Source organism: Peromyscus eremicus, chromosome 4 (assembly GCF_949786415.1).
Source record: "Peromyscus eremicus chromosome 4, PerEre_H2_v1, whole genome shotgun sequence".
NCBI lineage: Eukaryota > Metazoa > Chordata > Mammalia > Rodentia > Cricetidae > Peromyscus > Peromyscus eremicus.
In genome coordinates, this window is record NC_081419.1 from 92136129 (window position 1) to 92151505 (window position 15377).

The window sequence follows — 15377 nt, forward strand, 5'->3', positions numbered from 1 at the left end:
GAATAGCTCCCTCCTGGACCTAGAATCCTAACCTAGGGAGGCTGAGATAGCTCCCAAGATGCCACCAGTTATTAAACTGTTTCTTTGGGACAGTTTCTTTAGCTAAGGTAACTGCATCTTCTAGAATGGACTTACTGTAAGTTACTGATACTTAACATTTTTTGAAAGAGCAACACACACACACACACACACACACACACACACACACACACACACTTTCTCTTCATACCACCACCCAAGCACTAACGAGACCACTGGCACTGGAATGGAGAGGAGCAGGAAGGAAGGGAGCTTCCTGTGTCCAGCACTGCTCTTCTCTGTCCTCTACACTCTACACTCTGTAGAAGAATTTTGGAGGGGGCCATTCACACTTATTTCAGAACTGTCAGAGGAGAGAGATTACCACAGCAAAGCTTCATTCTTGCTGTTAAAGGAGGAGGAAGACCACGACAGAGTAAGGGGCACGTGACTGGCTCTGCTCACATCTAGAACCAAAAAAAAAAAAAAAAAAAAAAAAAAAAAAAAAACAGAGGAAAGGCTGCAAAGGACTAATGAATACTTCTCTAATCCCGACCAAGAACTATCTTAAATCATAAAGATACGATAATATTAAAATAAGTAGTAGCTTCTTGCCGGGCGTTGGTGGCGCACGCCTTTAATCCCAGCACTCGGGAGGCAGAGCCAGGCGGATCTCTGTGAGTTCGAGGCCAGCCTGGGCTACCAAGTGAGTTCCAGGAAAAGGCGCAAAGCTACACAGAGAAACCCTGTCTCGAAAAACCAAAAAAAAAAAAAAAAGTAGTAGCTTCTCAATTGCCCCATCCCAGAAATTCCCAACTGAAAGAAAAATGGGTAGAAAGTAGAAATAAGCCAAAGAAAGTACACAGTGCTGGGAAGACTGAAATATTTGCAGCTGTACTCACAGAAGAGCAATGGAACAAAACCTCTTGAGTTGAGATTAGAAAGTACATGCGGTAGCTTTTGCAGCATTAACCTGAACAGTCTGCACCGTGCTCCTAGTTAAACATACCTTATCATTAGGCCAGGCGTGGTGGCACACACCTTTAGGCCCAGCACTCGGGAGGCAGAAACAGGAAGACCTCTGTAAATCTGAGGCTAGCCTGTTCTACAGAGGGAGTTCCAGGACAGCCAAGACTATGTAGAGAGACCCTGTCTCAACTCGCCCTCCCCCCTCCAGAAACAAAATCAAAACATACCTTATTGCTCTGACTCTCAAGTCCTGGATAAAGGCTGAAGACAGTTGGCGAGACCACAGAGAATTCCTGGAGTTTTGTGTCAATCTGAGCAAGCTGCTGAGAGTCAGTGGCCGCAAGGGTATAGCCTTCTCCTGGGACCAGCCAACCACACTGATCACTCTAAAAGGAAACCAAGGTGACCAGGTCATTCCCATGCTGCATTTGTTTCAAAACATACTTTTTAGACCTCTCCATCAGAGCCCAGGGCTTACAAAACACAGACACCACAGGATAGTTAAAAGTAAGCAAAGTTTATGGTTTTATTCTCTTCTCAGCCTGGGCAAAGTGTCTTCTGGTGATCTCTTTAGAGTCCCTCAGCCTCATAAGCTGGTTCTCTTTCATATGATCACTCTTCTACTTAAAAACAAACAAACAAACAAAAACTATGGCATGTTGGGAAGAAATCAGCTTCAACTGATATAAGTGTGGTATTTTCAAACTTTATCCCAATGAACCATGCTGTGGGATGGTCTGTATGTCAAGTGTGTTGCTGATTGGTCAGTAAATAAATCACTGATTGGCCATTGGCTAGGCAGGAAGTATAGGCGGGACAAGGAAAAGAATTCTGGGAAGTGGAAGGCTGAGAGAGAGACACTGCCAGCCGCCATCAGGACAAGGAAGATGTAAGGTACCAGTAAGCCATGAGCCATGTGGCAAAGTAAAGATTAATAGAAATGGGCTAAATATAAGAGTAAGAGCTAGACAATAACAGGCCTGAGCTAATGGCCAAGCAGTTTAAATAATGTAAGAGTCTGTGTGTTTATTTTATAAGTGGGCTCTGGGACTGGCGGGACTTGGTGGCGGGAGCTGGAGAGAAATTCTCCAGCAACAAATGGCGTCCAACGTGGTAGCAAGAGTTTCCACCTAAAAACTTAGAAAAAAGATTCTAAAACGGACCTAAAAACAGCTTCCTAATTGTTTCTCTCAAATAAGCGGCAGCTGCCGGTTTGAGCTACTAGCGGGTTCCTAGTGTGCACTCTCGACCTGCAGTATGGTAGGAATGAGGCCTCTGCAAGTAACACATTAAGCTATGTGGTGGATTTAGCCTTTGCTAGTACAAAACAAAAAAAAGAAGTTTCTGGGCTACACGCTACTTTGGTAAAAGTGTAGACCCACTATTTCTGAGAGTTACGGCTCCCAGAGCTGGCGGAAAGCGGACCACCACCATGTTGGGAAGCTGAAGTGGGCGGAGCCAGCAGCCACTGTGCCGTTTCAGGCTTAGAAGGCTGCAGTTTAAAAGGAATAGGCTCAAGCTAATATAAAAAAATAAACCACGTAAAGATGACTACCACACAGAGAATCTGGATTATGTTCTCTTTGATATTCGTAACTGCAGAAAAACATTTGATTGTAAAAGCTGTTGAGTTATGCCAAAATGTATATTTTAAAGGTACCTTGACTTCAAAATTTGGATATAAGGATATGTTGCTTTGGAAAAGAGTCTCTGCTCTTGTTTCCACAGAAAGCCAGAGACTATGGATTTGTTCCAGATTAAGATACATCAGGTTTGACCAGCCAAGACCCCCTGAAAGGTCTCCAATGACACCATGGCCCAGATGACTCAACATCCAGAATGGTTCCAAGGCAACTGGCTCAGACGATACAGCCTCATGGACTACTCCATGATCCTAAAATTTTCTTCGTGTCCCCATAAGATACAGCGCCCCCCTCCAGCAGGAAGTAGTAAGAGAAGCTACGCCCAAATTCCCAAATATACCAAGCTGGCTTTAGAGATGGAATTGGCTCACTCCCCCTCTAAACCCAGACATATTGCTCAAAAAAAAAAAATGGTTAAGAGATTCTTATGTCCCAAATCAGAAGAGCCCTCTGGTGTGGGACAGACAAAAACCAATATTTTTATTTAAAGCAGGTTGATTATAAATACAATCTCTTTCTAAAGAAAAAAAGGGGATAGTTTAGATATGATAGGATGAAAGGGTAGATTAATGAACCTACTTTTAAAGAGTAACAACTTGTTTAAAATGTTTTACATCGCTATAGATTTTAGTTTATTGATACAAGTTTAAACTTAATTTTGTTATACTGTATATATATTTCTATTCTTGTTTGAGGCATTATGTTTATGTAACTCATTTAAAATTATAATGGATAATTAAATAATAGATTAATAATTAGTCATCTATGATAATCATATTTGTAGCCATGTTAGTTAAGTCTTCTAGGTATACATAGTTATATTTCAGATAGATAGGTAGTCTTCAAACACTTCAAAGACCTACAGAATATGGCATTTAAAATGTTTTAAAAATTTAGACTTTTTGGACAGTGAGACATGTCTGCTCCTGACAGCACCGATTTACTTCAGAGAGGAGGATGGGCATCGAAGACACTCCATACGGAGTTTATCTTCACCTTGACAAAAATAGCCATTTGGGCAAGAAACTGTTCTTGCCTGGACTGCCTGATCAACTGGACATGCAGGACCCATACAAAGGTGACCACTGAACTTTGCTTGACAAAATGGCCCTTCAGGTTCCTGCTTTGCAGAGAAATCTGCCAGACATTCTACAGGACACAGAGAAAAGTGAATAAGAGACTCTAGGCCTGTGGGCTGAAGACAGATGCCCCAACTTTACAAGAGAACTTTGAATGACTGTCCAGGCTGCCAGCTGTCTCTGTCTACCCTACAAGACTCCTAAAAGTTGCTTATATCCTTCTCCATTTCTCAGGTAGTAGTATATCCTTCTGAGGTCTTTGATGTGGTTAAAGACTAGATACTTACAATTTTCCTTAGTTATAATAAAAGATAAGTTAGATATAAAACCTTAAACTTACAAATATAAGATAGATAGGATCTCTTCTTTAATATTGTAACTGTAATTCTTGCTTGATAATTGTTTTGTTATATGTAATTTTACTATGTTAAAGTTAAAACCTTCCTTTTTAAGAAAAGAAAAGGGGAAGTGCTGTGGGATGGTCTGTATGTCAAGTGTGTTGCTGATTGGTCAGTAAATAAATCACTGATTGGCCATTGGCTAGGCAGGAAGTATAGGCGGGACAAGGAAAAGAATTCTGGGAAGTGGAAGGCTGAGAGAGAGACACTGCCAGCCGCCATCAGGACAAGGAAGATGTAAGGTACCAGTAAGCCATGAGCCATGTGGCAAAGTAAAGATTAATAGAAATGGGCTAAATATAAGAGTAAGAGCTAGACAATAACAGGCCTGAGCTAATGGCCAAGCAGTTTAAATAATGTAAGAGTCTGTGTGTTTATTTTATAAGTGGGCTCTGGGACTGGCGGGACTTGGTGGCGGGAGCTGGAGAGAAATTCTCCAGCAACAAACCAAAATAATTTGGCCTTAACTAGTCTCCATGCCCAAATAAGTTTAGCCTAAAATCTTCGTGTATAGTGAACTATACTTAGCATAAGATATAAACCAATTATAACAACAGTATGCTATTGTAACCGAGTAACTGAGTCCCAGCCAATCACAGCAGCTGCTGAGATGGCTCAGTGGTTAAGAGCTGGGGCTGCTTCTGCAGAAGAACCACATGCTGGTCTCAGCAGCCACATCAGGGAGCTCACAACTGCCTAGAGCTTCACCTCCAGATCCGATGCCCTCTTTTGGCCTCTGTGGGCACACACACATGCATAGCATACATGCATACACATAAATAAGGATAAAACTTTAAGAAATAAGATCCATTTATAGGATCCATTCAAAACTGCCACACTGAATGTTTACGGTGCATGATCATTTTATCGGGCACAGGCGAGTCAATCTGAATGGGCACAAAATGCTGCAGCCAGGGCTTGTCAGACTCATGGCCGCAAAAGTGGAACAAGGTGTGATGAGTGGTATTCAGAAAACTGACCTTGGGTTTATTACAATGTCATGTTATTTCCAGTAAAAAAAAAAAAACAAAAAAAAAAACAAAAAAAAAAAAACACAACTGTACAAAGCCTGAAAGTCTAAAAATACAAGGAAAGTAGTACTACCCAATTAGTCACAAATAAGAAACTGGTTGATTGATTTCCTAAATAAAATTGATATAAATACTGAATGATCTAAGTGATAAACAATTATCAAAACTAAATTATAGACCCAATGACTAAATAGCAATTCATTCAAAACTCTTGCCTGAGTGAAATTATTTTTAATGAAGCTATAGTTAAAGGAATCTATCGCTAAAACCCAACAGAAACATTAATGTCCAGGCACCACGCAATTGCAGCAAGAAATGTCATATATTAAATGGAAGGTAACACTGTCTGGCTCTGCCTGTCCAGCACCACCTGGACGCTGTCAGCCTGTGTGGGAAGCTTAAACTTTCTGGCTTGCAGGCACTTCACCTTCCCAAGATAGAAACCAGAGATGATCTCCCCAGCCTCCTTTCCAGTTAGGGTTCAAGCAGGTAACTTAGTAGCCAAGCTCATCCACTCACTAGTATTAGACGTAAGTGACCTGGGTTCCACTACAAAACCTGTTTGCTACAATGGAGGACAGGAGAGGCCTTAGTCTGCAGTCTCACATTCATGTATATGAGTGTGTACACACAACACTTGTACACACATATTCACTGCATACACACACATATACAAGCAATTAAAAAAGAATTCAAAAAGTACAAGAAACATACTGTTTCAAAGGTAAAAACTTTTAACATTCTAAAACTAAATTTCAGATGATTTCAACATATTCAGGAGGAAAGGAAGGTGGGGGAAGAAAACCAATCCTACCCCAAATCTAGGCTGATCAAGATGTGAGATTTTAGGAATGTCTTAGTTGGGGTTTCTATTGCTACATGGTGATGAAACACCATGACCAGAAATCAAGTTGGGGAGGAAAGGGTTTATTCGGCTTTTATTTCCACATTGCTGTTCATCACTGAAGGAAGTCAGGACAGGAACTCAGACAGGGCAGGATCCTGGAGGCAGAAGCTGATGCAGAGGCCATGGAGGGGTGCTGCTTACTGGCTTGCTCAGCCTGCTTTCTTAAGAACCCAGGACCTCCAGCCCAGGGATGGCCCTACCCACCATGGGCTGGGCCCTCTCTCAATGATCACTAATTGAGAAAATGCCTTACATCTGGTCTCATGGAGGCATTCCCCCCCCACCATCACCCACTCAACTGAGGCTCCTTCCTCTGATGACTCTAGCTTGTGTCAAGTTGACACACAAAACCAGCCAGTACAAGGAAGTACTTCTACAGTTGAGAGATAATAACAATATCAGGTCAGGAACAGGATTCCCAAATAATGTGAGGGGAAAAGAGCGAATAAAACAGATCAAATATGATCATTAAAATACACAATTTGAAGTCAGGAAATGTTCCAAGTTTTATCAGTGGTCATTCCAAATAACAACAAAAAGTAGTTTAAAATAACACAAATATTGTTTAAATTGATACTATACAGTTTAAAATATCAATACTAACTAAGCCAATATGCCAGACAATATTAATCACAACAATTCACTATCAGCATAGCAAGAACAGTTAGAGAGAGAGGTACCATATACTGACCGCCCCAACAGGAAGGGGCTCACACAGTTTCACAGTTAATAACTAAAAATGACACCCAGGTGTCTAATTCTGCTACTGAAGTTTTCATTAATAAACTAAGACAATTACCTTGATGAGCGAAGCTGAGGTGACCTCCGAATTTTGTGGCGTTTAGCAGTGTGCGTCACCCACCCCTGGCCTCCATCCCTGCTCCCAGCACCCACAGGGCCTTCAAAGGTTGTAATCTGTGAGGCTCTGACGTTTGCCTTGGATTTGGAGTGGAAGAAGGGCTATTATGTTTGTCCACACAGAATTTTTCCCAAGGAATTAATTGTTGACATTTAAAACACATGTTTCCCATTTAAAAATCTGATTTTCTAGCTTCTCTCAAAAATTCGCAGGATTCTGGCAGCCAGGGTAGTCACAGAGCTGGGGCTTAGTGTTCATCTGGTACAGCCTCCCCTGTGGCCATGGCTGTCACTGCGCATGGACTGCTCTGGAACCTCCAGTAAACGCTACCCTCGGCACCTGCGTGTCCTGGTCTCCCATTTGGCTGCAGGCCTCTGACACATAACCAGATAGCAGATAACAGGATGTGGGCAGGCCCAGACATTCCAGTCCTATCAAATCCCTACTCAACCTGGGAAATAAAAGTCAGACCAGAGCGCCAAGTGCTTCAGGTAACACACGAGAGCATGTTTCTTTGAGGAAATAAATTTGAAAACATTAGGATTTTATAAGGCAGAGAGTGTCTTCGAACTGGAAAATTGTAAATTTGTACTAAGAGGTCGAATGGCATATAAAGATCAAGACAGGTAAATGCTGTGGGATGTATGGCAAATGTGTTGCTAATTAATCAATAAAACACTGATTGGCCGTTGGCTAGGCAGGAAGTATAGGCGGGGCAAGGAGGAGAATAAAGCTGGGAAGTGGAAGGCTGAGTCAGAGAGACACTGCCAGCCGCCACGATGAGAAACAGCTTGTGAAGATGCCGGTACGCCACGAGTCACGTGGCAAGGGATAGATTTATGGAAATGAATTAATTTAAGCTATAAGAACAGTTAGCAAGAAGCCTGCCACGGCCATACAGTTTGAAAGCAACATAAGTCTCTGTGTTTACTTGGTAGGGTCTGAGAGGCTGTGGGACTGGCAGGTGAAAGAGATATATCCTGACTGTGGGCCAGGCAGGAAAACTCCAGCTACAAATGGCGCCCAACGTGGGGCAAGAGTTTCCACCTAAAAACTGAGAACAAAGATTCTAAAACGGAGCTAAAAACAGTTCCTAATTGTCTCTCTCAAATGAGCGGCAGCTGCCGGTTTGAGCTACTTGTGGGTTCCTATCGTGTGCGCTCGACCTGCCGTATAGCGGGAATGAGGCCTCTGCAAGTGGCACATTAAGCTGCATGGTGGATTTAGACTTTGACAGTACAAAACAAAAAAAGAGGTTTCTGGGCCGCACTTTGCTTGGATAAAAGCATAGACCCACGATAGCTCCCAGAGCTGGAGGAAAATGTACTACTGCCATGTTGGGAAGCTGAGGTGGGCAGAGCCAGCAGCCATAGCTGCTGCAGTTTAAAGCAAGAGATTCACAATAAGACAGATTCAGATGTAATAGTTTACAATGTTTGTAAAAGATACGTAGGCTTGAAAGAGACAAAAAAGGTGATATATAGAGTTATAGAAACAAATACATAGTTTAAAAAAAAATAAAGTCATTAAAGAGACAGTAAAGGTAGTATAAAAAATAAGCCACGTAAAAATGGATATTACACAGAGAATCTGGATTGTGTTGTCTTTGGGATTTTTAACTGCAGAAAAACATTTGATTGTAAAAGCTGTTGAGTTATGCCAAAATGTATATTTTAAAGATACCTTGACTTTAAAATTTGGATATAATGATATGTTGCTTTGGAAAGGAGACTCTGCTTTTGTTCCCACAGAAAGCCAGAGGCTATGGATTTGTTCCAGATTAAGATACATCAGGTTTGACCAGCCAAGACCCCCTGAAGGTCTCCAATGACACCATGGCCCAGATGATCCAACATCCAGAATGGTTTGAAGGCATCTGGCTCAGACGATACAGCCTCATGGACTATTCCATAATTCTAAAATTTTCTTTGTTTCCCCATAAGATACAGCGCCCCCCTCCAGCAGGAAGTAGTAAGAGAAGCTACGCCCAAATTCCCAAATTATATGTAATTTTACTTTGTTAAGGTTAAAACCTTCCTTTTTGAAAAAAAAAAAAGGGGGGGGGAAGTGCTGTGGGATGTATGGCAAATGTGTTGCTAATTAATCAATAAAACACTGATTGGCCGTTGGCTAGGCAGGAAGTATAGGCGGGGCAAGGAGGAGAATAAAGCTGGGAAGTGGAAGGCTGAGTCAGAGAGACACTGCCAGCCGCCACGATGAGAAACAGCTTGTGAAGATGCCGGTACGCCACGAGTCACGTGGCAAGGGATAGATTTATGGAAATGAATTAATTTAAGCTATAAGAACAGTTAGCAAGAAGCCTGCCACGGCCATACAGTTTGAAAGCAACATAAGTCTCTGTGTTTACTTGGTAGGGTCTGAGAGGCTGTGGGACTGGCAGGTGAAAGAGATATATCCTGACTGTGGGCCAGGCAGGAAAACTCCAGCTACCGGTAAAGTCATTGACAGTCCGAGCTTACATACCTCAGAACTGGACAGTCCTGAATCTGTATCGTCCAGGCCTTTCAGGAGTTCATCCAGCCTTTTCCTCTCTCTGTCAATCATAACCACCGGGCTTCTTGAATTCTTGGCCAACTACAGGATGTATTAGTAAGAAAGATAAACATGCAGTGCAATGTGTAGTCCAGTAAAAAAAAATGAAAATTCTACAAAATAAATACACTAAGTTTTAAAATTGGAGAGATTAGTATTTTGATTTGCTAAGTAATTTCATTTTATGATAAATCTTTTATAAATGATCATTCTCCAAGCAGGTATTTCCAGTATATGCAAGTCCTCTTTTATCTGTGTGTGTGTGTGTGTGTGTGTGTGTGTGTGTGTGTGTGCGCGCACGCGCGCGCGCGTTCGCGTTCATGCATGCATTGGTTGGCTAAAGCACATATGTGGAAGTCAGAAGACAACTTGGGGGACCTTTCCTTCACTGTGTGGGTCCAGGAGTAGAACTCAGGCTTGGGGCAAGCACCTTTACCCACAAAGTCATCTCACTGGCAGGCCTTCTTACTAACTTCAAAAGTCATTTTTATATAAAAAAAAAATTTTTAATGTAAGCTACTTTCAAACTTCTTTCTCCAGATACATAGATACAGATGATAGATGCATAGATATATTGATATAGGGGATATAGATATGCAGATGTAGAAGCCTAAAAACATTGGCTGAGACACCAAGACGGACTCTTGGATACTTCTGGTACCGCCCATCCACTTAGTGAAACTGCTTATAAATTTCTAGAATGTCAGGGCTGATCATATAAATCAGTTGGTAGGACTTGTGAGACATGCATGAAGCCCTTGGTTCAGTCTCTGGCACCTCAGAAAGCTGGGCATCATGGTGCATATTTATAATCCCACGAAGTATGAGGCCAGCCTAGGCTACATGAGACCTTATCTCAAAAATAAATTAGTTAATTTCTAGAATATCATATAAGGCATTTAAATAAAGATTCCATTGATATTGTTAAAAGGAGAGAAGGGGAATCTAAATTGAAACTATTGTGCGGATTAGCAAGAACTTGGAAACAGAGAAAACTCCACTATTCTTGGAAAATGAAACAGTCCATCAGGATCCAATGGGCCAGCAGAGACGAGGGCAGATGAAGGTGGAAATGGGTTCCTGAAGTTACACGGACATGGAGCACAGAAGACGGAGAGTGGCAGAGCCCAGCCTGGCAGAGCCCGACCTGGCAGAGCCCGGCCTGGCAGAGCCCAGCCTGGCCGTGGCAGATGGACTCGGGAACCAAGATGACTTTCCAGCTGTGAGAAGAGCTTGAGGCCCGAGCTGACTACTCAGCTCTCTCGTCTTGCTGATGCTTTATCAACATGGTTTCCCAGTTGACGAGCTGTCCAAGCAGTCACTGTGAGCGTCTGTCCACCCCCACAGACGTTCCTTGTAGATTAATTAATTAGCATTCTGGGCTAATAAAGGAGTCCCTGTGCTCTTAACTGATCTGTGTCTGCCTTAAAGACAAACCAAATCGGGTTGCCCGGACTGCGGTGCACCAAGGATGAACCCCTGAATCAAGGATAGTGACCAAGCACTGGGATATCACAGTGGGGGACAGGAGTGGGGACCAGAGGAGATCAGAGCGGGGATTAGAGGGAGGTAGACTATCAGCTGGTCTCTAAGCCAGGCTTGCTGCTCTGCCAGGAACGTTTTCCACTCCAAGTTGTAAATACAGTCGCTACAATATCTAGTCTTGTAACAAAAGTGAGTCGATAAATACACACACACACACACACACACACACACATTTATTGATGTGCAAGTTAAAATCTGGAGGACAGCTCAAAGCTCTTTCCATCTCAGAAACTAGACTATTTCTGAATGAAAATTTTAGTTGGAGCTGGGAGTTTTGAAAGAGACAGACTAGGATAGAAGGAGATGGGGCAGTGTAAGATGGGTGATGTGATGTAACTAGACTAGAGAGCCTACACAGGCGTGTGTACCCACATATGCACACACGCACATGCACCACCCACACTCACACATGGACAGACAATGAATAAATCCCACACCGGGACCCTCTCTGCCCCCGGCACACTCCCACATTGTCACTTGAATCGTGAGATACCCACCTCAATGTTTCGCTTAATAAAATCCTGGCTGGGTTTACTCCTAAGCTCAATCTTTTCTGTATTTGAAAGAGGTTTCTTTTCTGTTTTGATCAGTGGAGCATTTTTTTCCACATCACAGGTAAAATCTAGTATTGAAAAAGTTCAAGATGATCTCATAATTGTGAGTCATACTAAAAATTCATTTTAAGTATACATTAAAATATATTTTAAAAACACATATAGAATAAATAATTTTTAAATTCTTGACCCAGAAACACAATATGGACTCTTTCTTTGTTTTAGATTTACTTTCTCCCCATCTTCTTTAAGCCAGATTTCTATCAGTGGCAGCCTACTTTTTAAAATAATTTTTTAATTAAAATACAATTATATCATTTCCCTCCTTCTCTTTCCTACCTCCAACCCCTACCACCACCACCAGGTACCTGCCTTGCTGTCTCTCTCAAATCATGGCCTCTTTTCCTTTAATTGTTGAGACATATATATATATATATATATATATATATATATATATATATATATATAAACATTTATATGCAACCTGTTCAGTCCACATAAAGTTACTTGTATGATATGATTTCAGGGCTGACCACTTGGTATTGGATAACCAATAGGGAGGCTCTTTCCTGAAAAAAAAAACTATTTCTCCCTCTCTCACAACCAATCAAAATGCAGAGAACAAATGATGGTGGGGTGTTCAACCCCAAATGATACATCTACAAGACAACTCCTGCACCTGAGGCTCAGAGTGTTATGGAAGAGGAAATCCTTTCTGTATTTGAAAAAGGTTTCTTTTCTGTTTTGATCAACGGCTCATTTTTTTCCACATCACAGGTAAAATCTAGTATTGAAAAATTCAAAATGATTACATAATTACAATTGTGAAAAAAGACTCTAAGAGCCAGAGGAACAGGAAGTCTACAGCCTACTTTTTAAAAACTATCATGCAAAATTTCAAACACCCAGTAATAGAGTGCAATAATGAAGTTTCCATCGGTAACTTTAACCTGGGTCCACTCACAACGGATTATATGCCACATATGTTTGTAACGCTGTGTTTAAACCTAGGACGTGTCATGTCTTAGACAAGTTCTCTGCCACTGAGCTACAACCTCAACCTTTATGTTGCACCTTAAACTCTAGCTACTTATATCTGTCCATTACTATAAATTATATCAAGTCCCCTTCATCCATGGCTATTTCCATATACATCCAGCATCCTCTTGTGGCAATCTATATAAATCACACAAATTAAACATACCCTTCTTGATAGTCTGCACGCAATTTTCATAATTTTCTGGAGGAATCTGAGTATGAAATACCGAGAAGAAGGTGTCTTCAGACTCACAGTGTAAAGGCTCTCCTGACACAAAAAGAGAAAAAAAGCACTTGTTCAATCTATACAAAACAAAATGATTTACACAGCTGAAGAGAGAGAGAGGATTGAATGCTCCTCTACTATTCCTCAATCCCCTCCACACACACCAACTGTTTTTTAAAAAGTCACTCCCAAGTTGAAATGGCAGTCATCATCACAGGAGCCACAGAAACGAATGAAGGGCAGAGGACAGCCAGACAGCTCTTCCCTAGACAAGACAGCAAGATGGCACTTCCTAGATGCACAAGAGCCCACTAGAGCATCACCATTCTCTACCGATGACCTAGGCAGATCCCAGACTGTGATACAGACAATGTGCACACTCAGTAACAGAATTATGTTTTCTGTTTTATTTTAGGCCTCCAAGTTGAAGATTTTAAGTGCACAGTCGGCCATTAGTGACTGTCTTTGAGCTAGGCACGGTAGCAGGTAACTGAGATTTCAGCAACAGGGAGAGGACGCAGGAGGCCCAGGAGTTTAGGGTCATCGTCTGAGATACAGCAAGTTCAAGGCCAGTCTGGGCTACATAAGTCTCAGTCTCAGAAAAAGAAAAGACAAGGCCTGAAAAATGGCTCCATGGGCCAAGGCACTTTATGCAAGCCTGGTGACCTGAGCTCCATTCCAAGTAAAGATGGAGGGTCCTCTACCTCCACACGTGAGCTATGGCATGCACTCCCCATCGACCTGCACACACACACACACACACACACACACACACACACACACACACTTTTTAATTTAAAAGAGAGAGAGAGTACATTTGGGAGACTCGTGGAAGTTAGCATTCTTCTCTTGAGCTAAGCTCCATGAAGAAAATAGGACTTTGCAATGTTCAACATACGTTGTTTGACTGCAATTTTTTTATGTTCTCATATTAGTCAATTTAATCATTGTATATCTTTGTCCTGGCTAGGTTTACGTCAACTTGACACAAGCTAGAGTCATTTGAGAAGAGAGACTCTCAGATTAGAAAATGCCTCCCTAAGGTTTGCTTATAGACAAGTACATGGGAAGGCCCAGCCCATCATGAGTGGTACCATCCCTATGCATGTGGGCCTGAGAAAAGCCACAAGGAGCAAGCCAGTAAGCATCACTCTCCCATGGCCTCTGCATCAGTTCCTGACTCCAGGTTCCAGTTCTGCTTGAGTTCCTGCCCTGACTTCCCTTGATGATGGATGTACCTGGAAGTATGATTGAATTAAACCCTTTCCTCCCCAAGCTGCTTTTGGTCATGATGTTCTCCCACAGCAATCTTTTGTTTGTTCGTTTGTTTGTTTGTTTGTTTGTTTGTTTGTTTGTTTGTTTGTGACAGGGTTTCTCTGTGTAACAGCTCTGGCTGTTCTGGAACTTGTTTTGCAGACCAGGCTGGCCTCAAACTCACAGAGATTCACCTGCCTCTGCTCCTTGAGTCCTGGGATTAAAGGCATGAGCCACCACTTCCTAGCCCTAAAACAATCTTAAAAATCAGTTTCCTCGGTGACTTAAGATGACATGTTGAATCTGCCAGTTTGTGCCACAGAAATCTTTTGTTTTAAAAAGCATGTTAAGTATGGTGGTGCACATCTTTAATCTCACCACTTAGGAGGCATAGACGGCTGGATCTCTGTGAGTTCGAGGACAGCCTACACAGTGAGTTTCAGACCAACCAGGGCTACATGGTGAGACTCAAAACAAAACAAGTTTCACACACTATCCACAAAGTTAAAACTGATAAATTGTTTTTCACTAAAATGAAACATTTTGGGATTGGAAAGATAGTTTAGGTGGTAGAGTGCCCACTGCACAAACACAGCACCTCAGTGCAATCTCTGGAACCCACACAAAGGAAGTTGGGAGTGGTGGTGCATAGTTGTAATCCCAGCATTGGGGAGACAGAGACAGGAAGATCCATGAGACTCATTAGCCAGTCAGCAGTCAGCCTTGATGAATCACTGAGCCTCAGGTTCCAGTCAGAGTCTTTATCTATAATAATAATAATAATAATAATAATAATAATAATAATAACAATAATAATAATATTGACAGATCCTTAGGAACAAATGATGGTTAGCTTTAACTGTCAATCTCACACAACCTAGAATCACCTGGAAAGAGAGTCTCAGTAAGGGATTTTCTACATGGGATTGGCCTGTGAGCATGTCTGGGGGTGCTGCCTTAAGTTAATTGATGTAAGAAGATCCAGTCCACTATGGGCAGCACCATTCCCTAGGCAGGGGGTCCTGAACTCCATAGGAGTAGATAAATGGAGCTGAGCACAAGAAAGCAATATGGTTCATGTACACCTTTCTCCCTTCACTGTGGATGTGATGTGACAAGCTTCTGCCACAAGCTTCCTCCCAGTGATGGACTGTAACAGGGAACTGTGAACTACCAAGGTTCTTTCTCCCCTAAATTGCTTTTTGTCGGAGTATTTTATCACAACAACAAAAAAATGCAACTAGAACAGATAGTTATCAATAGAATGAAGTATTATTCATAACAACCAAAAATTTGACATGTA

General features: G+C 41.9%; 1 protein-coding gene across 5 annotated transcripts in view; it reads right to left on the reverse strand.

Annotated features, from left to right (window-relative positions):
• The window catches only part of Fsip1 (fibrous sheath interacting protein 1), a 128170-nt gene that overhangs the window by 97879 nt on the left and 14914 nt on the right, over window positions 1-15377 (reverse strand). For all 5 annotated transcript variants that reach the window (XM_059261126.1, XM_059261125.1, XM_059261127.1 and 2 more), the window contains 4 exons: window positions 12761-12862; window positions 11500-11624; window positions 9389-9499; window positions 1215-1373 (listed from right to left, as the gene is read on the reverse strand). In XM_059261126.1, the coding sequence (XP_059117109.1) occupies window positions 1215-1373; window positions 9389-9499; window positions 11500-11624; window positions 12761-12862 (497 nt within the window). The remainder of the gene's footprint in view (window positions 1-1214; window positions 1374-9388; window positions 9500-11499; window positions 11625-12760; window positions 12863-15377) is intronic.